The 23,366-nt window shown below is 41.8% G+C and overlaps 2 protein-coding genes and 2 non-coding genes across 6 annotated transcripts in view; 3 read left to right on the top strand and 1 right to left on the bottom strand.

Annotated features, from left to right (window-relative positions):
• Positions 1–2,322: 2,322 nt before the first annotated feature.
• Positions 2,323–15,608, top strand: cul2 (cullin 2). 2 transcript variants are annotated; one of them, XM_041961342.1, is made up of 21 exons: positions 2,323–2,407; positions 3,557–3,695; positions 4,508–4,610; positions 4,714–4,808; positions 7,090–7,195; positions 7,439–7,521; positions 7,851–7,947; positions 8,198–8,308; positions 10,207–10,369; positions 10,469–10,593; positions 11,442–11,549; positions 11,763–11,822; positions 11,914–12,042; positions 12,244–12,330; positions 12,967–13,119; positions 13,279–13,356; positions 13,464–13,530; positions 13,801–14,003; positions 14,138–14,239; positions 14,344–14,460; positions 14,808–15,608. In XM_041961342.1, the coding sequence occupies exons 2-21, from the start codon at positions 3,577–3,579 to the stop codon at positions 14,937–14,939; spliced, it is 2,238 nt and encodes a 745-aa protein (XP_041817276.1). In that variant the 5' UTR covers positions 2,323–2,407; positions 3,557–3,576; the 3' UTR covers positions 14,940–15,608. The 2 variants fall into 2 exon arrangements, with proteins under 2 accessions (XP_041817276.1, XP_041817277.1); XM_041961343.1 differs by lacking the exons at positions 2,323–2,407; positions 3,557–3,695 and adding an exon at positions 3,702–4,373 and having other exon boundaries at positions 4,540–4,610.
• An 861-nt stretch (positions 15,609–16,469) lies between these two features.
• Positions 16,470–16,541, top strand: trnaw-cca. The gene has a single exon. It is a non-coding gene; the product is annotated as a tRNA-Trp (tRNA).
• Positions 16,542–17,094: 553 nt separating this feature from the next.
• On the bottom strand, positions 17,095–17,166 carry trnaw-cca. Its single transcript has one exon. It is a non-coding gene; the product is annotated as a tRNA-Trp (tRNA).
• Positions 17,167–22,324: 5,158 nt separating this feature from the next.
• Positions 22,325–23,366, top strand: part of LOC121623719 (partitioning defective 3 homolog) — a 323,624-nt gene continuing 322,582 nt past the window's right edge. For both annotated transcript variants that reach the window (XM_041961133.1, XM_041961132.1), the window contains exon 1: positions 22,325–22,725. In XM_041961133.1, coding sequence (XP_041817067.1) covers positions 22,606–22,725 — 120 coding nt within the window. In that variant the 5' untranslated portion in view covers positions 22,325–22,605. The remainder of the gene's footprint in view (positions 22,726–23,366) is intronic.

Genomic DNA, 23,366 nt, shown 5'->3' with positions numbered 1-23,366 from the left:
GCGGTGTGAGTGTGGTGGTTGTGGCCATAGACGGCAGGTTCTGCATCCCCTCAGACAGCAACCTGAAGGGACCTCCTTGAAAAAGCCCAACTGGGGGGTGAGATGGTAAAAATGACAAGCAATAAAACTTAATTAGAGTGTAAGATACAACTTTCTCAAACACTCATACCTAAATAAGATGAGAAAAACAATTCAATGCCAAACAAATGACAAACATAATGCTTCATGTCAAATGATTTAAGCTTTGAAATAACTACATCACCATTTCAAGCAATGCTGAAAAGTCAGTGATAGGTTCAAATGTGATATTAACTGTAGTCTTTCAACATCTCATATAGAGTGGTATGTATGTTACACTGTTTCCCTGTTTGTATGCATCAACTTGGGACTACCTTTCTGATGCGAGCGGCATATGTGGTCGCAATTTTGAGGCTGGTCCCTTGATATATTAAATAATTTGGCAACATCAAATGCCAAAAAAAGCAAAACAAAAGAAATTGCCCTTAGCTGGCAACACATTTGGACACCTAGCAATGCTAAATACCTAGTCATGTCATTTTCTACAAAGTTTCCAAATTAATTTGTATACCTACTTTATCATTGTTAGCAGTAGCAGTGGTATTACGGTTAATAATAGTAGAAGCTGCTGCAGCTGTATTAATGGCAGAAGAGGCAGTAGGCATAGCTGTACTAATAGCATAAATTGTGCAAGTAAATGTGCTTTCAGACATGCTTACAGCACTGGTTGTGGCAGCTTTGCAGGTAAAAAGGTGTGAAGGGCGGAGGTGCACATGGCTGACAGTTCCCTTCTGACTTCACGGGGTTCATTCTGACAGGCACTGACTGGGGCTGTTGATCAGGATGTTCGCTCTGATTTCTCCTTCGGGATTAGAGAGGTCTAGAGTTATGGTGTGGATGTGTACCTAACCAGCAGAGATGTGAGGCAACCTCAGGTACAGTCAGACAATTAAAGTTGTCTATTAGAGTTGCTCCTGAGCTGCCATTATCTTCTTCGCCACCTCTAAATCCTCCTCGTACCATTGTCTTAAAGAGGTTTATCCTTTTGTTCTTTTATTAGTCAAATAATAGCCTGATTGTTTTAACAAAACAAAAAAAAAAAAATGAAACCAACCACCCAGGCATGATGATTCAACCATTTCCCGGAATTTGTGAAGCACTTCTCTATTAATTCTCAGAAGTTTCTCTGCTTTGAAATACACAGGAAAGGAGGAAAACATTTTCTGTTTGAAAGAAGTGACTACAAACACTGGCCTTGCATGGCTTCCTCTGCTGGTTAAGTCAAGTAGCTAGCTGATAAATGAAGGTTTTTTTCTCTTGATTATTGTTAGGTGAGGTTTCACAAGCACTTTGACAAAACTAATGGCTGTCATCAATTTGCTAACCAATCCAAATATAACTGTTAAATAATAATTTTAAAAAATCACATCAACTTTCCATCAAGCTATCTAAAACTGATTTTTAGCCCACTAGTGCCCTGTTAGCCGGACACTCTAAGTTAATGCTACATACCTAGCATTGAATAAGTTGTTACTGTGGCTTGTGAACTTATTTCTGCTGGCAATGAATTGATAAATTAATTATGTTGCAGTTAACTTACCTGTTGTGTGCAATCCAAGGAGCTTCAGTTAATAAACTGCTAGAAATTGTGTTTGTATTTAAAATATTAGCTTTATAAAAGGGACGTTAGGTGGCATTATATTTGACGATTGTGATTGGCTGATTTTACTGCTCTAGCAGTTATTGCTCTTACTGCCTGATAAATAATATGATACAATATCATAAGCATCCTCTAGGGATTTTTTAGGTTCCTATGGCATTCACCACACACCAATCACTATTTGGAAAAAACTTTATTTTATTTATTTTCTGAATATATGTGTCAATTTATAGTTAGGGATTTTCTGTCAAATTTATATGACGTATAAAATTAAATACCTGCTTGGTAAATCGCTTTATATTTATATGAGGTGTAGAACTAGCGTTGAGACAACATATTTATAACGAGGAAGAGAGCTGATGAACATTATAACCGCCATATAATGTATTTGGTTATTTTTTAATACTCAATTCCTAAGAGGTTTCCGTAGTTTTAGACGATACCATATATGTGGGTGTTCTTATGACTTGGATCCGTGTGGATTTGGTATTATTCTCACTGGTACGTGTAGATATAGTCTACGATATTTAAAATCGAACAAATCCCAACAACACCTTACCATGTTAAAAAAGCTACAAAGCTTTACGACCAATTTACGCTTGTTCATAATACACCCCCGTGTAATATAATGGTATAATCCAAGAGGTAGAGAAGACCTGTAAGTGAGACAAATCAAGCCTGTGACAGCGGAGAAACTTGAGTTTTATAACAAATTAATACCGAACAGAGGTACGTACTATTCAAAAGCCCACGCTTGACCATAGTAGCTTGTTTTGTTTAACAACAGTAACATGTTTTGCCGAACTGTCAGTACAAATGTGGGGAAATTGTAAAGAAGATGACCATTTGCTAGCGATAGCTGAGCTATCGTTAGCTTCCTGCTAGCCGACTGACTGCTAGCCGATGCCTCAAAACTGTTGGGACCTGAGCAGGAAGAGGTAGCATGCTAGCTAGAAGCCAGCTAGCTTTTTAGCTAGCCATCCTATTTTGGGATTGGCATTCCGCTAGCTAGTAACCTTAACTTAGCTGCCTTTATCATGACTGCAAGAAGGCTGTGTATTTAGTAAGGTTAATGCTTCGTTTCGAAAGAGGGATATCGGCATATGCGAATTGGTTAGCGAGAAAAACTGCATGATGATGTTGCAATGTTTTCTCTAACGTGAGATCAACTGGTATGAATGACGAGAAACAACACAGGGCCTAGTTTCTCTTACTTGCAGTTAATCTGTGATTTCTTCTGGAACAGATATAGAAATTTATATATTATTACATGCAGTAGTGTCGCCTGGTAAATTGCGCAGCTGCAATAGTACTAATACCTAATATGTGTTCATTGTGGATGAACGTCAGTGTTACCTCTATGAACTTGAGCACAGTGTTTATCTCATCTGTTGCTACCATAGTAATGTGAGCAGCTGTTTTGATGCAGGCTGTTTATCCTTAGACTCATGTTGGTGCACATGTTCACTTTGCCCTATATCCTGACATCTGCCTAATGTAGTTACTCTTGTTTAAAGCTGTTTTCAACTCTTTATGATGAATAATATTATTATTTTTTGAAAGCTAACAAAGTTTGACCTATTTTTGTAATTACTATATATTAACTGTCATAAAAACGTTTTTCATCATTATGTTTATTCTGCTATCTTACCAAGGATAGCTATGTGTTAGTGTTGTTACTGCCATTTATGGCTCATTCACCACTAAAAATGTAATCCATTCATTTAGGGAATATTATGATTGCATAACAGTCCAAACTTTAGAATGGGCAGGGGGATGTTAATGAAACCAAAACTGAAGTCAACAGCTAAACAGTTTATCTATTACTTTTGTAATTCCTGTACTCACTTCTGTGTCATGTGTTTCTTTTTCTGTCAGGCTGAAAGAGAAACTGTACGATGTCCTTAAAGCCGCGGGTGGTGGATTTTGACGAGACATGGAACAAGCTACTGACGACAATCAAGGCTGTTGTGATGCTCGACTACGTGGAGAGAGCCACATGGAATGATCGGTTCTCGTATCCTATTTCAGCTTGCTCCAAGTTGAAATTTAAATGACAACACTAGATTTTTGCAGTGTTTCAGAAATTTTATGGCCAGGAAGTCACACCAGCTTGCATAGAACTTTATGCATTTGACTTTAAAAAACAAATATTGCTAATTCAGATTGGGACTAATAGTTTGGATATTTAATTTATATGTATGTTTTTCAAGAAAATTGTAGTATATCAGTGTGAAATGAAGAGTTGCTTGTTGAGGCAGAGGCAACACATTTAACTATTAATGTATTTGTAGGGAATCACTAACCCGCAAGTAAGTATGTAAGTGAACTTTCAAAACTAGTTCCAGGCTGCTGTGCCGTGCAAACACTGAAAAAAAAATTGAAAGTGAAAACAGGAAATAACAATATAATAAACAAGAAGGCAACACACATTACAGGACAAAGTTCTTATGAAACAGATGAGTTTTTAACAGCTTCTTGAAACTATCAACTGACTCTATGTTCTTTAAGACCAGGGAAGACGGGTCCAGAGGGTGAGAGCTACAACTGCAAAAGCCTGATCACCTTTGGTTCCAAACATACGTTATGGGACAGCCAAAAGGCCGTGGTCAGAAGACGTCAGTGATCTGACTGTGGCCACAGGACTCAATAATTCAGAAATATAAAGTGGGGCCGACCCGTGAAGAGATTATAGGTGACTAACATTAAGTAGCAAAGCAAATGCTGAATCTAGTGTTTTGTACAGACTACATTTTATTTACTATATATTTACGTCCATACATTGTGGAATTGTTTGTCCTCATTATTTATCCTGAGTTCTGACACCAGTGACATTTATGCCTTGTGCGTTGCATACCCAGAGCCTTTGGGTGAAAGATTATACACAGAGACAAAGGTGTTTCTGGAGAATCATGTCCGGCAGTTGTACAAGGTAGGCACTCACAGAAATGGCTCGCAAAGGAAAACATGTATAGTGCATTTTCTTTCATTCCTGCATCATGATTCTTTCTGTAAAATACTTGTGTGTATTTTAGAAAGTCCTGGAGTCAGAGGAGAAGGTTTTGGTGATGTACCACAGATACTGGGATGAGTACAGCAAAGGAGCTGACTACATGGACTGCTTGTACAGGTAACACTGCTGCCTGTTCTGCTTGTCTCCACTTGATATACAGATAAAGTGTACGTCATATCAGTGCTTCACTATGCTGATTCACCATTCAGTGCTACATTTATTCTCTTTCTTCTTTATTTTTCCGCAAACAGAAGACCCCATTTTGAAAAAAAAGTGCAAAAAAGAGCTAGTAAAGTTCCAGTTAAATCATCTTCTTTTTTATCAGACATATTCACAGTTTGTAGTTTTAGTATATGATAAGACTGCTTCCTTAAATTCACAATGGTCTGAGATGGTTGGCCTGTTTGTTTTGTTTTGTCTCCTTGATTTTTTTGTCAAGTACTAATGAAAGACATGCCTGGATTCAGCTTGCTGTTGTCAGTGTTGTGCGTTCGAGTACAACTTTTAACAGAAGACGTGAGCCAAAGCAGGTGTCTGTCTTTCTAAGCGCTGGCTTTTCGAAGTTGGCTTGGTGTTTCGCAGTCCTTTGATTCAGAGTGTACTAATTTTATCACAAGCGGCAATATTCCAATCTACAGTTTTCGTACACTTCCACAGATATTACCTAGAAAGGCAAAGTGTGAAGTGCCAACAGGCATTTGGTGCGTCCTGATTCATTCTAAATCAATACTCCCTTGGAGAGCTTTCAGATCTATTTTTATGTGTACTTCCCACCAGACTGTCTGTGCATACATATGCCTTTGTAATTTATTATGCCAGTGTGAGCGAGAGAGAAAGAGAGGCCCTTGGCTTTAGTAGTGGCATGATAGCGTTCAGTTCTTAATATAGAAGACGGTCGCTTATTAACCTCAGCTGATCTCTGTGCAAGTGTATGTGTAAATGTTTGCATCCTGTCAAACACAAATCATCATGTAGTGGAGGCTGGACTGAAGTGTTATCTGAATCAAAAGAAACCACACCTTCAAACACAAGTCCGCTCGCCAGGATTCATGGTTAGCGGCTATGCACACTAGCCTGTATATTAGCAGTTGTTTAACCCTTGATGCCGGGGTTTTGTGCTTGTCAAAGCTTCAGTGTATGAGAGGAATCAGGCTGACTGCGATAGCTCCACTGCAGATAGAGGCAGACAGCACAGCTGTGAAAACTACACTTAATTTAGAGACTGAATCAGCCAACATAGATCAACGTGATGGCATCCATCAAATTGTGTGTCAGTCTGTCTGGTAGTTGTTGTGCTTCTCATTTACTCCTGGCTTCCTTTGAAAAATGTGGAAACAAACCAGAGATGTGTTGAAACACACTGTCAGTATATGCATTTCACCATCAGAGTATCTGGCATATGAATTAATGACAGCAGTATAAAAGCAATCTTCCTCATATTGATACTCAGTGTGTTTTAGTGCGGTATAAAACTTTTATATCTGTTAACTGCATTTGCCAGCCAACAAGATCACTTTGATCACTTTAGTTGTTCAGTACAGGCAGGTAGTGTACAGTGAGACTATCTGAGTTTTTTGTCAGAAGCTGCTGCCTGCAGAGGGTTAATGGGAGCAGTGAGACACAGCCATACAGTAAATGTGTGGGCTGTTAGACCAAAACTATGTGCTAAGGTGCTCTGGAAAGCTGCAGACTTGGGTGATATAATTCTTTTTCTTTAGTCAACTCATTTTACAGTAATTTGACTCACAGTTAAGATATCAAAAATATTGATAAAGGCACTGAAAGAAGGGATACCTGATTCACTGTTTATCTTAATATTGTCTGATTAATCTTAATCTATTGGTCTATTAGTAATGATTTGTTTTAATCTATCAAATAGATATGAATTACCTGTGTTTGACTGGTTTATGGTATTAATGTCAGGTCTGAAAACATGAATGCGTGTCTGACCATTCTGTGTCACTGGAACCATGAAGTTGGCAGAAAGGAGTCCATAAACTGAAGTTGGTGTGTTGATGAGCCTGCCATTGCCTGGAATGCCAGATGAAAATACTTGCAGTCATATTCTAAAGACATCAGAGCTCCACCTTGAAATAGTAGCCATTTATCAAGTGTAAAACAAACAACAACAACTTCTAAATATACCAAGTCTCACAGGTGTTTAGTATGTTGTGCTCACTATGATATTCATAAAAATACCATCATATCTGCTTCTTGTTCCTTAATTTGCTGGGAATCCTGGACTTTATTGACTTTTATTGGCTAACCTGACACTCAGTAGCCATATGAACTGCACACACACACACACACACACACACACTCACACGATATTAGATGATTTCTCCTCTTGATTCAAGTTATATTTTAACATGTTTACCTCCTACCCCACTTTGTTCAGGTACCTCAACACTCAGTTCATCAAGAAGAACAAACTGACAGAAGCAGACCTACAGTACGGCTACGGGGGAGTGGACATGAACGAGCCGCTCATGGAGATTGGAGAGGTAACCACTGATTTTAGTCGCACTGGTTTAAAAAACTTCCTGCACATCAACAATTTCATGCCCACTAGGGTTAATGGATAAAATTAAGGCAAGCGCATGTACAAACTGAGACGTTAGTGGGATTCAGGATCTGGGATGCAGCACTCAGGTCAAGCTTTCACCTCACACAACCCCTCTTTAGTGACCTACACCAGGATCTGCTTACACTGTTGTGATATGCTGTCTGTTTGTGTGTCGTTGCAGTTGGCCTTAGATATGTGGAGGAAGCTAATGATCGAGCCCCTTCAGGCTGTCCTGATCCGGATGTTGCTGAATGAAATCAAAAAGTATGTTTTTCCCTCCATCTGCGCAACAAGAAATGATTTTCTGAATTCCACTTTTTGTTGTTATTGCTTTCTGCAGTGTTAGAGATGAAAGGAATAGCATATTTAGTCCTGGTGTTCTAATTGTACAATCATTTGTTTTAAATTATTATTATTCCAATGATTGATATCCAGTCTTTCACTCTGTTAATGTCTGGACATGTAGTCTGATCAGGCTGCAGTACACTTGACATTGATCTCACCATAAGGAGCTCAGCAATACAAAAGAATCTAACAAAAAAACCCAACAACAAACAAGTCAGACCTAACACTAGCATCTTTGTGTCTTTCAGTGATCGTTGTGGTGAGAACCCCAACCAGAAGGTAATCCACGGGGTCATCAACTCCTTTGTTCATGTTGAACAGTACAAGAAGAAGTTTCCACTAAAGGTGAGACACTAAATAATGACGCAGAGGATTATACCTGTTTGTGTTGCGTTTTCATATTAATTCTCAGGATATTTATTCAGTTATTGTTGATAATTTTAACAATAAGGCGAAACAAGCAACTAACAAGCAGTGTTTTTCTCATCACTTTGCATTATCCACAGTATGTACCTCATGCATTCATATAGGTCTGTGTATCTCCATTCATGTATACTAAATCCTATGTGGGCCACATTCTCTGCCTGTGTTGCAGTTTTATCAGGAAATCTTCGAGGGGCCATTTCTGACAAAAACGGGAGAGTATTACAAACAGGAAGCCTCCAATCTTCTGCAAGAATCCAACTGCTCACAGTATATGGAGAAGGTAGGATAGATGGACAGATAATGCGAGTATGTGAATGCTCTGGCACTGTATGTTCTGGCTGCAGTGTGAGACTGTATGCTGCTCTAACACCGTTATACCTTTGCTTTTGAGTTGTTTGTGTTCTACATAGATTAAAGAACCCACAAATATACCTCAGCTGCTTTGCTTCTAGTTGGAATTTGGTTTATGATATCTAACACTGGGTATCTTGCTTGCGGTGGGGTGTGTGTGTGTCTGTGTGTACATCAGCATCCACTAGATGAGTGTACATTCACCCACGGCCTGTGTGTGTCAACTGTCAGGTCATGTCATTCGGGTGACATAAGAGTTTTAATCTGAGTATTAGCTCTACCATTAACCCACTAAGGCTGAGAAAACAGACCCCTGGGCAACACAAGCTCTCTCTCTCTCTCTCTCTCTCTCTCTCTCTATCTCTCACTCTCTCTCTCTCTCTCTCTCTCTCTCTCTCTCTCTCTCTCTCTCTCTCTCTCTCTCATTCAGGCAATAATCAGATTTCTCTGATAGATTTATCCCTCCAGCCTGTAAACAGGATCATCATTAAAGCTTTAGCAGGCATCAGGGCAGTGTGTGATATGACTGTGAAAGAGCAGCAGCAGACACTGTAGTACAGTACAGTGCCCTCCTGTCTGGACAGGCTCAGTCACAGTTGCTTATCTGACCCAGTTTAAAGCTGAGGGAAGGCAGCTTTTTCTTTCTTCTTTAGTTATCCTAACGTGCTGCATGCCGTGAGAGTGTGTGTGTGTGTGTGTGTGTGTGTGTGTGTGTGTGTGTGTGTGTGTGTGTGTGTGTGTGTGTGTGTGTGTGTGTGTGTGCTCAAAACTGCACGGAGACTGATGAATATCGACTGCCCCGTCACCACAGAATGATGGTCTAACCAGTATGTTTCATACAGTGAACTGTTCAAGGTTTCCACAGGTGTTTTACACTTGGCAATGTTTACTGGAGGCAGAGATGGAAGCTAAAGCAAATTGTAGATGCAAGGAGTCTTTAAGGCAGCTGTTTAGAACAATGGTCATGAATGCAACATGTATGATTTATTTTGTTTGTTCATAATTCTTCAAGTCAAATCCAAAGCAAATCATATCATAAGAAAAAAATAAATAAATGAAGGCCATTACTTGATGGTTCTAGCATCAGGAAAGTTCAGTCTCCATCATCTTGGATGAGAGTGGACTGGACTGTGTGCATTTTTTTTTTTTTTTTTTAAAGTCATAGCAAGTCAACATAATTTGTTTAAGTTATTGCTGTGTTTCCTTTTTTTTAAATTGGAAATCAATAAACAATGACAACAATAATTAAACATTTTGCCATAATTCAGATTTCAAGATAAATTGATGAAATAAATGAATATCAATGTATCACATGTCCTGTGTCTGCTAAAAAAATCATAAAGATTAAGTAATGTGGAAAAATGCAACTGGGTTGAAAAACAGATTGCAATATCAACTAAATCTGAGCAGACTCTCAAAAAAGACTGATTTTCATTTTTGTTTAGAAGAAAAAAATACTATCAAAACATCAAACGTCTACATGGTCCTCAGGTCACCCAATGAACTGCGTGCTGTCACCAAAACAAGTGAAGGGATCTAGTAATTTAGGCGGTTTTGTTTTATTAACTTGCATTCTGTTACTTGCATTTATTAGTTTAACCCACATATGTAAATGTCAGCGCTTTGGTTATAACAGATCAGTGGTAATGCTATATGTAATATCACATTTGATGAATTCTCTTACAGGTTGCTTTAACGAGGTATTAAAAAGGGTATTAGTAACATCATACAGAATATTTGGCCTTTCGAAACCTGCAGACACATCGTAATGGCTAATTTGTTGGATTTGACTCTCACCCTTCCCTTTCCGTCGTTCTCTTCCTCCAGGTTTTGGGGCGGTTGAAAGACGAAGAGATGAGATGTCGGAAGTACCTGCACCCCAGCTCCTATGCCAAAGTCATCCATGAATGCCAGCAGAGGATGGTGGCAGATCATTTGCAGTTCCTGCACGGGGAGTGCCAGAACATTATTCGGCAGGAGAAGAGAGACGGTCAGTCCTCTACTGTCTTTGTGTCCTAATGCAGTGTAGATAGTGCGCACAGTCGTGGCACTGGAATCAAACTGTGTCCTCTTGTGTTGTTTTGTCCAGACATGGCCAACATGTACACCTTGTTGCGGGCCGTGGCTAACGGGCTGCCCCACATGATCCAGGAGCTACAGGTCCATATCCATAACGAGGGCATCCGAGGCACCAGTAACCTCTCTCAGGAAAACGTTAGTACTGCAGCACTGTGTGTGTGTGTGTGTGTGTGTGTGTGTGTGTGTGTGTGTGTGTGTGTGTGTGTGTGTGTGTGTGTGTGTGTGTGTGTGTGTGTGTGTGTGTCCGTGGGGACGTTAAACTGACTGCACAGCAACAGATGACAGATGGTCACCACAGGGACCAAATTGAGGTCCCCATGGGTCCTGATTGCTTCTTTAGGGTTAAGGCTTGGTTTCAGAGTTAGGGTTAGAATCAGGTTTAAGTTGGGGTTAGTTATTGGCATTCAGGTGTGGTGCTTAACTTCAGAACAAGAGGCTCAGGAATGCATTATATCAATGGAGTGTCCCCACGGGTACAGTGACACTACAACAAGGCGTGCGTGTCTGGGCGTACATGCCTGTACTCGTGCATACAGTATAGTGGATTTTCAAGCTGCTTTTCCTTTTTTAGAAAATGCCTTTGAACATGCTTTTTTTCTTGATACCTGAGAGGGCCAGAAATAGCTGTGACATCGCTATTTTATTTTTAATCACGGGCTGTTGTGCTGCTGAAGCTGGAGGCATCTTAATTTAACTGTATAATTAGCTGTTTTTATGATAAAAGTTTATGTTCATTTAAACTGTGGCCTTATATTTGTTCAGTGTTGTTATTGGTGTTTTTGGATTATTATAATATTGTCATGTCACTTCTCATCACATAGAGGTTGTCGCCCTCTGCCTGTAGGGCCCCAGTGCATAACAATCAACAGCAACTAGCTAATTTAACTAATAAAAATGGCATTTTTGCCTGTTAACTTAAACTGTGAATAATTTGTCTTTTAGTACAACTTTGTCTCTTTGTCTCTCTGTTCTTGCTCCTCTAGATGCCAACCCTGTTTGTGGAGTCAGTCCTGGAGGTTCACAGTAAATTTGTTCAGCTCATAAACACAGTTCTAAATGGAGATCAGCACTTCATGAGTGCACTCGATAAGGTATTTAACCCCGGACACAAACAGCTGGCACCTCATTAAACAACATACTCATAACAGTCACTAGATGGCAAAAGTGAGTAGGGTTTTTTTTTTCCTGGTTTACTCTGTAGCTGCAAAACTACAGTTATAAATGTGTTCAAAGTGTAAGTGGCTAGGTGTGTTAGCGTGTTTCACCATCAGACTGAGTGTGTTCATTTGATATCTTTCTCTCAGGCTTTGACGTCTGTGGTGAACTTCAGGGAGCCCAAGTCCATCTGTAAAGCCCCTGAACTGGTAAGTGCACACACACACACACACACACACTCTCACAGTATTATACACAGTGCCTTGACCAGGTCATGTCCCTCCTGGTGTTTCTGTCCAGCTGGCGAAATACTGTGACAATCTGCTGAAAAAGTCTGCAAAGGGGATGACAGAGAATGAGGTGGAGGACAAGCTGACAAGCTTCATCACAGTGTTCAAGTACATAGACGACAAGGACATCTTTCAAAAGGTGACCAGAATTCTTCTCATGCTGGAGTATAACAACAGCACAAATGTTTTCTCAAATATCTTGTGACAGTCTGATGCACCAACATGAACTTAAAATCGTTCTTGAAGTATTTGCTTCATAGTGTGTCTGTTTATAACATCCTCAATCATCCCAAAATACTTGAAACTCTGTTGTTCAAGTGTTTTTCTTTGTTTTCCACAGTTTTATGCCAGAATGCTAGCAAAGCGGTTAATACATGGTTTATCATTGTCAATGGACTCAGAAGAAGCCATGATCAACAAACTAAAGGTAAATCCAAAGCTGAACATTTCTAACTTGAGAGATGTCTGCCACAAGCCGTGCTTCATCTAAAAAGCAAGTCAGAGGTGGTTATTACACATATTTATATGTTACCTTTATTTCAACAGGGAAGGCCATTGAGAGCAAGCCCTCTTTTAAAATGCTGCCCTGACAACAACACAGATAAAATATGTATAAAAACTGCTTTACATGTTCAACAAAACTACATTACAGTACATATAAAGCAAAAGAGGTACATGAAAAATACATCAAGTTTCACAAGAGGACAGCAACATGAGGGATGACGTTGCTTCAAAAAAAAACACCTACAGACTCACTGCTCTATATCTATCAAAAGTGATTTGCATTGATTAAAAAGGATTTTCTTGTCTAGTTGTATATGATAGACTGCATCAAGAATGCATATAAATGACCATAGTCCACAACAGGTAAAAAGGTTGACTGGACAATCTTCTTCCTGCAGTTTTGAGTTATACAACTCAATACAAACCAAGGTATTTATAATGGGATACTCTTTCAATTGGTGTCACATTAACAGTGATTTAAGATCAATCAGTGTGCAATCAGTCTCCTGTGTATAACCCCTCTGTTCAAAAATTGTGTCTGTCTTTCTCATTTCTACAGCAAGCGTGTGGCTACGAGTTCACAAGCAAACTCCACAGAATGTACACAGACATGAGCGTGAGTGCCGACCTCAACAACAAGTTCAACAATTTCATCAAGACGCAGGAGACCGTGGTGGACCTGGGCATCAGCTTCCAGATCTATGTATTACAGGTGAGGAGGCCTCGCTTGTTGTGGACCACTGGCCTAGTAACTATAAGCGTCCACATCTGGTTTAAAAAGTCTAATCATGAGCACGGTCGATTCCACCAACCATGCTTTCATTCACAAGTTTTCAATACAAAGGTGTAATGTTGTGGTATGTGGTTGCAGGCTGGAGCTTGGCCCCTCACACACGTCCCCTCCTCCACATTCGCCATCCCTCAAGAACTAGAGAAGAGCGTGCAGATGGTGAGTTGACTCTTGCAGAGCACAGCTAGATTGTCAGTTGTTGAGGTTCACACCGATCAAAGGGGCACACTGCAAAAACATAAATCTGTTTTCACCTCTTTTTACAGTTTGAGCTGTTCTATAATCAGCACTTCAGTGGGAGGAAGTTGACCTGGCTGCACTATCTCTGTACAGGTAGGACAAACGCACATACACTATTTAAAGCTGAATTATGTAAGATTTGAATGTGAAAATGCATCTGTTTGAGCCAGTATTTGAAAGTTTGACTTAATTTGTCAGAATAACCAGCATCAACTTAAAAAACATCATCAAACCTATACACATTTTATCATGGAAGAAGGAAAAATATCATCAAAGGTGTTCACAAAAGACTGCACAAATAGTAAGCTAGTTGCCACGAGTTTCTGTTCCACTCATTCATCTGTGTCCGCCCGTCTCAAACAGGTGAGGTGAAGATGAACTACCTGTCCAAGCCCTACGTTGCCATGGTGACCACCTACCAGATGGCTGTGCTGCTGGCCTTCAACAACAGCCAGACGGTGACCTACAAGGAGCTGCAGGACGGCACCCAGATGAACGAGAAGGAGCTTCAGAAGACCATCAAGTCCCTGCTGGACGTCAAGATGCTCAACCACGACTCGCAAAAGGTCTGAGCCTGACAGCGGGGTGTTGTCATTTGTAGTGGCTATTGATAGGGGAGTTGATGTCAAGTCCTTCAACAACCTGTTTATGTTCCAAACAGCTTGTGACTTATACTTTTCTACCTCTGCTCTGCTCACAGGAGGAGATCGAAACCGAGTCCACGTTTTCACTAAATATGAGTTTCACCAGTAAAAGGACAAAGTTCAAGATCACAACGTCAATGCAGAAAGACACACCACAGGTCAGACTGAAGGTCTTCCTTCCCTCTCAAGCTTTGCTCTTATTCTGTTGTCATGCAGCTGTGTTGAAGTCTAAACAGTTGTCACATATCTGTCTGCTCATCAGGAGATGGAGCAGACGAGGAGCGCCGTAGATGAGGACCGCAAAATGTATTTACAAGCTGCTATAGTGAGAATCATGAAGGCCCGTAAGGTGCTCCGACACAACGCCCTCATCCAGGAGGTGGGTGGAGGTCGTCTGGATTCCAAACCTTTTGTTGATTTTCCAGTCATTTGAGGGGTTGATGGGAATAAACGCAAAAATAGCTGTTGCATACATGACACTCAAACAGGATGTAAACACAGTTTAGAGCACAGAGATCGGAAATGCATTTATGTTTCTCTTGTCTGGTCATTAAACACATGTTTTTGTTTATTTAAAATCAGTCGTTATTCTCAATAAAAATATTTAAAAACTATACATATTACAGATATAGTTTTAGAGGTCTGTGTGGCAGCATTCTTGTGCATCCATGTAACGTTAGATTAACTGTTTTCTATTCACTGTTTTTCAAACATCCCTGTGTGCAGGTCATCAATCAGTCCAAAGCCAGGTTCAACCCAAGTATCAGCATGATCAAGAAGTGCATCGAGGTGCTCATCGACAAGCAGTACATTGAGCGAAGCCAGACCTCGGCAGACGAGTACAGCTACGTCGCATAGGCAGAAGAGCCAAGGCGGAGCGCTTGCACACAAACACTCGCCTGTGTGACTGACCGGCACGTGCAGGTTTAAAACGTGAAATAAATAACGAAACAGACTCATTCATCCATTTAGGTTTTGGACTGTCGCTGTCTGCTGTGGTTCTATGCGGTGACTAAGAGCAGGACTGGTGCCTCCATCTTCGAAAACAAGAAAGGTCATCGTGTCACGCCAGACAGCCAGCTAACACCACCACCCTCCTCCTCCCAGCCCCACCCACCTTCTGATTTTAAGCTGTTTACAACATCACCAGTGCCACGCACCTGTGCGTCAAACGACAAAAAGAAAATGCCTATAGCCGTTCAAGAGGAAAGAGCCGATAAACATACTAGCCGACCGAAAAATAAAGGAAAAAAAAAAAAGAAAACCGGGGAAAGAGGTAGTTGTGACATCAATGACACATTGGTGGCTACACATTAAAAACATGCTTTCTTTTCTCACGTTTGCAGTTGTTGTGTGTTTATTTTTCTTTCTTTGTTAAATGTACCGAAGTTAGGAAAAAATATTGTAATAAAACTGGTATACTGACTATTGTATCTACTTTCAAATGTAAAGAAAAAATGAGGTGACAAACATGATCCTGCTGCTTGTCAAATAAATAAATAAAAACACTGAAAGGTTTTATGTAAACATTTGTCAAGTGTATCCATATGTCAGTCATTTCAGGCCTTGCTTTTCAATGAACGTGTACTCTGATACTGAAAGTCTTTCATTACGTATTGGGGGCTTTTCTGATTCCCTCCTCTTTAATATGCTATGTCAACACTGTAGTCTAACTGATCTGGAGAACGTGTACCTGAACAGAAGCCACTGGCCTGGGCCCCACACTTTGACTCACTGGAGTAGGAAATGCACAGCTGTTTATAATATTAACAATGCCTTAGTTTTATTCAAATGTCAATTTAAAGCTTAACCTTATGAGCATGATAATAATGAAAAAGGTTTTAGTTATATGTTAATGCAAGTCATGCAATTGTGTTTTGTAATGTTGTAATCAAGGATACTTAACATTTACTCAAATTATGGTGAATGTTAAACACGGTGAATATTAAAATAATAGTGAGCTAGGGTGACTTAATGAGCAGCTGAGTGCCGACACGTTTAAAGAAGAGTCGTATGGATGGGAACCTGCAACGTCATCACGCAGGACACGCTACGACCACCACAGCGCCCCGAGGTGGGCGCGTGATCCAGCTGTTCGCCGACAGCTGTCCATGGTGCTGACGCGAGCCAAAGTGCGCGAGAAAGCCTGACGTCTCTGTGAAGGAGATGACGAGCAGCACTGTTCAGTTATCCACGAGGCTTCTGTGGCAGGGAGGAAGCTTTGACGGTGTTTTACATGCATCGCGTGTTCTCCCATGTTTGTGTTTGTTTATTTTAATGTATTAATCCAAGCGCTGACGTTAAAGCAAACCGGAAGAACAATATTTCGCGCCGTGGCACGCGCCTACAGTTATCTAATCACTTTCATCAGCAGTATATTGCGTCCAGGACCTCGTGGCGCAACGGTAGCGCGTCTGACTCCAGATCAGAAGGTTGCGTGTTCAAATCACGTCGGGGTCATATGTTTTGAAATGCAGTATTCTAAAAATTATGACCACGATATTGATGCACAATTGTCTGCTGTCGTTATATTGGAAAATAATAACGACTTCCAACTAAACACCTCTGATTTTAATACCAATAATTTTAGTGTTTTGTTGAAGCTGTGTCAGTGATGTGATAAACCGTAGAGACTAGTAATGGTTCACACTGCAGTTTGTGTTGGGTTGCAGTTTTGCAACAGTTTGTCCAACACATATCCACCAAGACTCTCACCCTTCACATTCAGCATGTTCATCAATCTGTTGATGGAGTTCCTCGGGGCTGCAAGAGGGAAGCAACCCCATGCAAGTGCAGCAGACATTTTAATTAAGATTACATTATATTCACATTGCAGGAATGCAGGCGTTACATCCATACATCAGCAATTATGGGCAAAGGCAGCATTGGTTTGTAATTTTAATTACAGGCAGGCAAAGCAGCTCATCAATGATCACACATCAATTCTGCTTTCGAGTGGAGGGACTGCTAGACTGTTGGGTGCCAGAATTAGTGGATTTAGCCTTAAAACCATTGACCCTGACGTGATTTGAACACGCAACCTTCTGATCTGGAGTCAGACGCGCTACCGTTGCGCCACAAGGTCATACCCTGTGACCTATCAGGTCTCCTGGGAAAGAAACATTTGTGAGAAGAGGACAGCACAACACACAGTGCTCTGTGCTTATGTGTACAGGTCAACACGCAAGGCCACGAATATAGCAGCATTTACGCAGGGCTGGATTTACCCACTGGAAAAATAACCCACCAGTTTATTTTTCCTGCCTATGTGTAGAGGTCAAAACACATCCTTCATTACTGGGATGTGACAGCTTCAGCCATCGTAGCCTCTCCTTCTTTCTCTGTTTCATTATTGCCAATGGTTACATGACTTCTCTCTTAGAGGCCTCCTGTATAGAACAGTCCACCATGCTCTTGTTGAGTTTTTCCTCCCTGAACTTTTGGAGAGCTTACTGACATGGACTCTATATGGAGCACAGTTATCTTGACAGAGACTGATTATTCCCCTACTGGGAAGAATATCTTGAATTTCCTTAGCCATTAAATTATTCCCTCCATCTGAACATCCTTTTTCATAACCCCGCTGGAGGTTTGCAGCTAACAGAGAAACGTTCTCCTTTTGAATTTGTGGAACTGTGTTATAATTTGTCATGTGACCAGATTGCTGATCTGCTGTCTGGTGTCTTGTAAGCCCATAAATAAATAAATCAGTAAAGTTAGGAAGGAACTGGCCAACAGTTCCAGCTTCACACCATGATTTTTATGACTCAGCAATAAACTGGCTTTTGAACTGCGTGGTTGAAGTTCTCGTTGCTGGAAAGCAGAAATTAATCTTCTCTCCATCGTGAAATGTGTAGATTTTTCTGAAGACCGGGGTGTACTTGCGAGTGTCCGCTCAAAATATCCATTATCGCCTTCCACAGGAGAGAAAGTGCGTGCAAAACATCAACCGGGCAGCATTTGCAAATCCATGAAATCAGAGTGCTAAGGCTGTGCTAACAGCATTCTCAGTGCTCACAGTCCACACAAACACTGCAATTGCACAGGCTCTGAGCCTAATCCTCACAAAGAAGACTCCTTGACAGAAGACGAGGTGTAATACTTCCAATAGCCTGCAGGTGGACTCTTTGTAATCTTGAAGGCAGGTAAAGCAGCTCATCAATGATCACACATCAATTCTGCTGTCGAGTGGAGGGACTGGATTGTTAGGTGCCAGAATTAGTGGATTTAGTCTTAAAACCATTGACCTTGACGTGATTTGAACCCGCAACCTTCTGATCTGGAGTCAGACGCGCTCTTACCCTGTGACCATTAGGTCTCCTGCAGGTGGAGCCTTTGTGCTTTCTGAAATACTGCATGGTGCAGCAGTGAAGCTTATTTTAACACTGCAGTTTGTGAGAAACATCAAACTGCTGGTGAGTGAACAGCATTGATGTTATACGAATTTGAAATGCACATATTGAAATAATGTAAAAAATAGAATTCTTTTTTTTAACATGACACAATCAAAGCCATGAACAGAGCCTGATGTTGGCTTTGAGGTTTAACAGCTTAAAGCCTTTACCACATTTTTCATGTTCTGGTGCATTGGTCAGAGTTAGGGTTGCACTGCAGGGCTGTATGGCCTTGAGCCATAAATAATTTATTATAAAGTCAACGTGCGGTGGTAACAGCTACTAATGGGAAACCTTGATTAGACCCTCTATTTGTGGAAATCCACATGCCTTAGCTTGCATCAGACTGCGATGATCAGCAGACATTTGATTTATATAATGTTAGATATCGCTCAGCATCATTGAAATGACAAAGCTGCATCTGCAACTGGGGCAATATCAGCGAATTACTGTATCTTTGTATGATTCCTCACATTAAGCTGGTGCAGAAGCAGGCAAGAATTAGAGAAATAATGTGAGCGCACTGAAGTCACCAAGCACTGATGTCAACCCTCTCTTATTTACCCTCCAGAGCATTGATGCAAGAAAGATTATGAGGACAGATGATTCAGATTGTAGATATGGCTATACTGGAGATCTACATAATAAAAAAAATGTTTTGAAAGACAGTATTTTGTGTTGAAGCTATTTCATGTTGAGCATCAGTCTCTTCATAGTGTGTTTCAGAAATGGGCTGCTTTTCAAAATGGACTCAGCCAACTCAAGCATGTGTTAATATGACTTACAGGCACTTAAGCTTTGACCCTGATGTTATCTGAACACACAACCTTCTGATCTGGAGTCAGACACAGTACCACTTGCGCCACAAGGTCACAAGGGTTGTTATAGAAAATACCTTTAATGCATGTGATTAGCAAACCTGCCCTAGATACATGATGTCTGATTTCAGGCTGTGATGACGGCCTCTTATCTCTATTATTAGCAGTCCTCAAAGCGCTGGTTCACCCCCACCACCACCTGACGCTCTCTCCTCTGGTTAACTTGTAAATCCACATGTTCACCAATAACGTGTTTTACCAATAAAAGGGTCAGGGCTGCGGTGGAGGTAGGGGAAGGATGCAGTAAATGACATGTGTGTACAGATGAATCCATATAAATGCAGTGTGTGTGTGTGTGTGTGTGTGTGTGTGTATGTGTGTTGGATTCTCCTGTGCTGAGGTAAGTGTGTGATGACAGAGAGATGCGTCAGGAATGACCTGCTCCGCTCCTGCGACCATGTTGGGGCACGTCTGCTATGGAAGTAACACACCCACGCACACACTCACTCTCTCTCTCTCACACACACGCACACACAAATGCTTTGTTGTCTTCTGCACTGCCACCCTGCTCTCCCAACAGGACAAGACTTCAGATTCTCAACAACGGTGAAATAAAAGTGGGACATTTTGTTGTGCTGTGTGTTCACAGAGGTAAACATGATCTCAGGTTTAGACCTCATGTGTAAATATTTGGATGGAGGACAGCTCGCTGCTTCAATCTGACATCGAAGTTTTTCAGCTCTGGAGAAATAGTTCCCAGAACAGCCAAACTTTTCTCCAACCACTCATCCTCTACTCTACCCCGACATTACCGTGTCATATTATTGTGTTATTTATGATGTATCTGTCACTTGATGCAGTCGGCGAACAGGCCTCACGGCGTGATGCATGTGTTTGATCCCAGATGTAACTTCCTGACATGTGAAGACAGCAGCGGCGAGGAAATGTGGGCCTGGACCTCACTCCTGACTTTAGCTGCAATTGCACTTCTCCCAAAGTTTAGTGCACCGCACACAACCACACATTCCCGCCGCTGTCTCGCTCCTCCTCCCTGCATTCCTGATGTGCAGTGGACATTCAGGCTCGGGACTTGTCTTACTACTGCAGTTTGGGGTAAATAAGTGACCTGGGAAAAGCAGTGACATGCAACAAGCTCTCAAGCTGATGGTCAATTTGGATTTCATGCATGAAATTCACAAAAGAAATGTCCTGAAATGAAACTTTTAGTGTGACTATTTCATTTTCTTTCAAATGTCACCAGACATGATGTTAAATAAATAAAAACACAGTGCTTTAGTAAATTTATTTGTATCCTTGTTCCAGTCATTTCAGATGTTGGTTTGACATTAATTCTGATTTAATAATTTTAATTACAGTTGATACTAATAAAGAAACCTCGCACAGAGTCATCAAACAGTTCACTCCTTTGGGAAGTGCTTTTCCTCTGATTGCCTCTAGGGGGAGTGTTGGTAGTGTTAAAGTGTTTGAGATGAGGTGTCAAAGTGTCCACATGCATTGAGAAAGGTCCAGTCTTTCAATTAACTTCAGCACAAATCAGTGTACTGCTGTGCACCCGTAGCCTGACCCTGGTGGGATCTGAACACACAACCTCCTGATCTGGAGTCAGATGCGGCACCATTGCACCACAAGTTTGTGTTACAGCATATAAATCACATGAAATTAACGTCCCTGTAGCCCTGTCCAGGCTAAATGATGTTTAAGGAAAAGAGATAGAAAGACTTAGTAATAAAAAAGCATGTGAGCAGTGCTTTAACCTTTCAGCCAACTTATATGTTGCAATGAAATAGTATAGTTTGAGGGTTGTCCATCTTGCACTTGTTCATGTTCACTCATTTGCACGACATTAGATCATAAAGAATAAGAGCTGCAGGGAGAGAGGGGAGCTCCACAGAAAGGTTGCAGCTTTCACCAGCAAACTGGGTCACATCGTGGGTCCAGCCGCAGGCAGATTCCTCATATCGCACTGCAGTTCAGCCATTTACTCATATACATAGCATTAATATATGCGTCGCTATCAGTGCAGAGCCAGACTTTGGCGTGCTCTCTGCAGCTCCTTCAGAACACGTGTATGACTCTAATGACTCGTTCTGCCGAGGAGCTCCTCTCCTTCAGTGTGACTCAGGCATACGAGTTGACATTCACCGTCTGTTTGTGTGCTCCATGTGCTGAATCATCCAGGCGCTCACAGATACTCTGAATCAAATCCAAGTGTGCTAACATGCGCAATACTTGTTGTACAATACAATAGGCCTGCAGTAGGCACTTAACCTGAGCCCGGATCAGAGTCTGCCAGACTTACCAAACCATGACTGTCAAGCTGACAGATCTGCATCTGATAAGTTGTTGTCTGGCTCCAGAGGAATCCCACACCGAAGCTTTGTGAATTTGTGAAGCAGGACAGAATTCACATCTGTCCTCAGCACTATGTGCAGCTTCTTAATTTTGCGTTTAAACAAATGATCACAAATTAACAGGCACACAGATAAGATGAGGAAGAGTAGTTCTCCAGCTGAGGAATACTGATTACTCTCTGGCATGCTTGGCAAAATGGATTGGGGTATTGTGTGTGTGTGTGTGTGTGTGTGTGTGTGTGGTGGGGGAGCTTGATGTGGCCCACCACTCACTTTTCCATCAGGGACCCCCTTGCAGGTTAATCTGGCCCTAGCCCCATGGTTTTAAGGACTCCTGGTAGTCCAGGTCTCTCGGTCTGGAATCGAGATCACAGCCACTGAAAGAAACGAAACTAAAAACATGGCTGAAGGTATTTTTCTCCAGCCCTGATGTCTGTTAGGCTAATCACCATGACAATGTGAGATCAATACAGTTCAGTACTTTATTTATAAGACTTCCAGAACAACATCCTCGTGCAGAGTCCACAGTGAAAAACACTACACATCTATGTATTACGCAACTTTGTGTGATAAGAAAGTGAGTTTGGCCGGCTTCGCCCTCAGCAGCAGGCTGCACCGCATTGGCTGGTGGAGGAAACATTCTCGGAGCCTGCTCCGACATGTGGGCGCACTCGCACCGTCAGTCCAGTTGTGCGCCCTCGCCGGAGAGGCTTTTTGTTGGGAAGTTTCTGTAAGTGAGTCAACACGGCACAGGGAGGACGCCACCCAGCCCCGCCGCCGGATCCAATGCTGGGCTTCTCTCTAGGAGGACGCGGGACACGAACGCAACTTCACTTCGCAACAGCCGGGATTTTTGGTTTTTAACCGTCGCGCAGCGGGGATGGTTTTGGGCGTTTTGACGCGGCTTTTTCCTCATTGGAATTAACGCGGATCGGGAGAAATGAAAGTGACGGTGTGTTTCGGGAGGACCCGGGTGGTCGTTCCGTGTGGACATGGGAATATAACAGTCTACAACCTTATCGAACAAGCGGCCATGAGGTATAAGAAGGCGATCGCAAAGGTAAGCCCCCACCCCGCCGCCCCAGTGAGCCCTGCCCCGGTGTGCTTTTGTAACGCTTCGCCCTGTGTACGCTGCGCGGCCGTCTGCACCCACACTGGAGCCTCAACATGGCGCTTTCCACGGGCTGAGGAAGAGGGAGAGAGCGGGCAGAGGAGGGCCAGCGGCTGCCCCGAGCGCCGGAGCCAGTGGGGACCCCCAGGGGCCCCTGGTGGAGGGACAGAGTGGGAAACTATTCATTCTTAATTATCAGGCGACGCGTAAGAGGGGCGACTTTCAGCGAGGAAGTTCAGTTAGACAAGTTTGTGTCAAGTTCAGGAAACATGGAAGTTATTCAAATTCAAAAGGAGCTGCGGCGGCAGAAAGTGCGCTCAGTTCATCCAGTGAGAGTGAGCTGGGAACAAAATAACCAGCAGAGTGTGTGTGGAAATGCGCCAATACTGCAGTTTAAATATTACTGTTAAAATATAGATTAAAACACGTGCACACACACACACACTCAGGATGCATCCCAGCTAATTATTCCTGAGTTACAAATGAGGTTTATTACAGTGTAGATTGACTGTTGGACACATTTTAAAACTGTGTGTGCACAGTTGATTGTGTTGTGGAGTGAGTGCAGGCCAGTGCAGTGATCGCCCTGT

The sequence above is a fragment of the Chelmon rostratus genome, chromosome 20 (genome assembly GCF_017976325.1).
Source record: "Chelmon rostratus isolate fCheRos1 chromosome 20, fCheRos1.pri, whole genome shotgun sequence".
Classification (NCBI taxonomy): domain Eukaryota; kingdom Metazoa; phylum Chordata; class Actinopteri; order Chaetodontiformes; family Chaetodontidae; genus Chelmon; species Chelmon rostratus.
Note: the sequence above shows the minus strand (reverse complement) of the source record. Positions and strands in the feature narration are given on the sequence as shown.

Excerpts from the sequence above, each read along its gene's own strand:
- cul2 (XM_041961342.1), top strand. The coding sequence starts at position 3,577 with ATGTCCTTAAAGCCGCGGGTGGTGGATTTTGACGAGACATGGAACAAG. Across the intron at positions 13,120-13,278 it reads TCCAGATCTATGTATTACAG|GCTGGAGCTTGGCCCCTCAC; the intron begins GTGAGGAGGCCT and ends ATGTGGTTGCAG. Across the intron at positions 13,357-13,463 it reads TAGAGAAGAGCGTGCAGATG|TTTGAGCTGTTCTATAATCA; the intron begins GTGAGTTGACTC and ends CTCTTTTTACAG.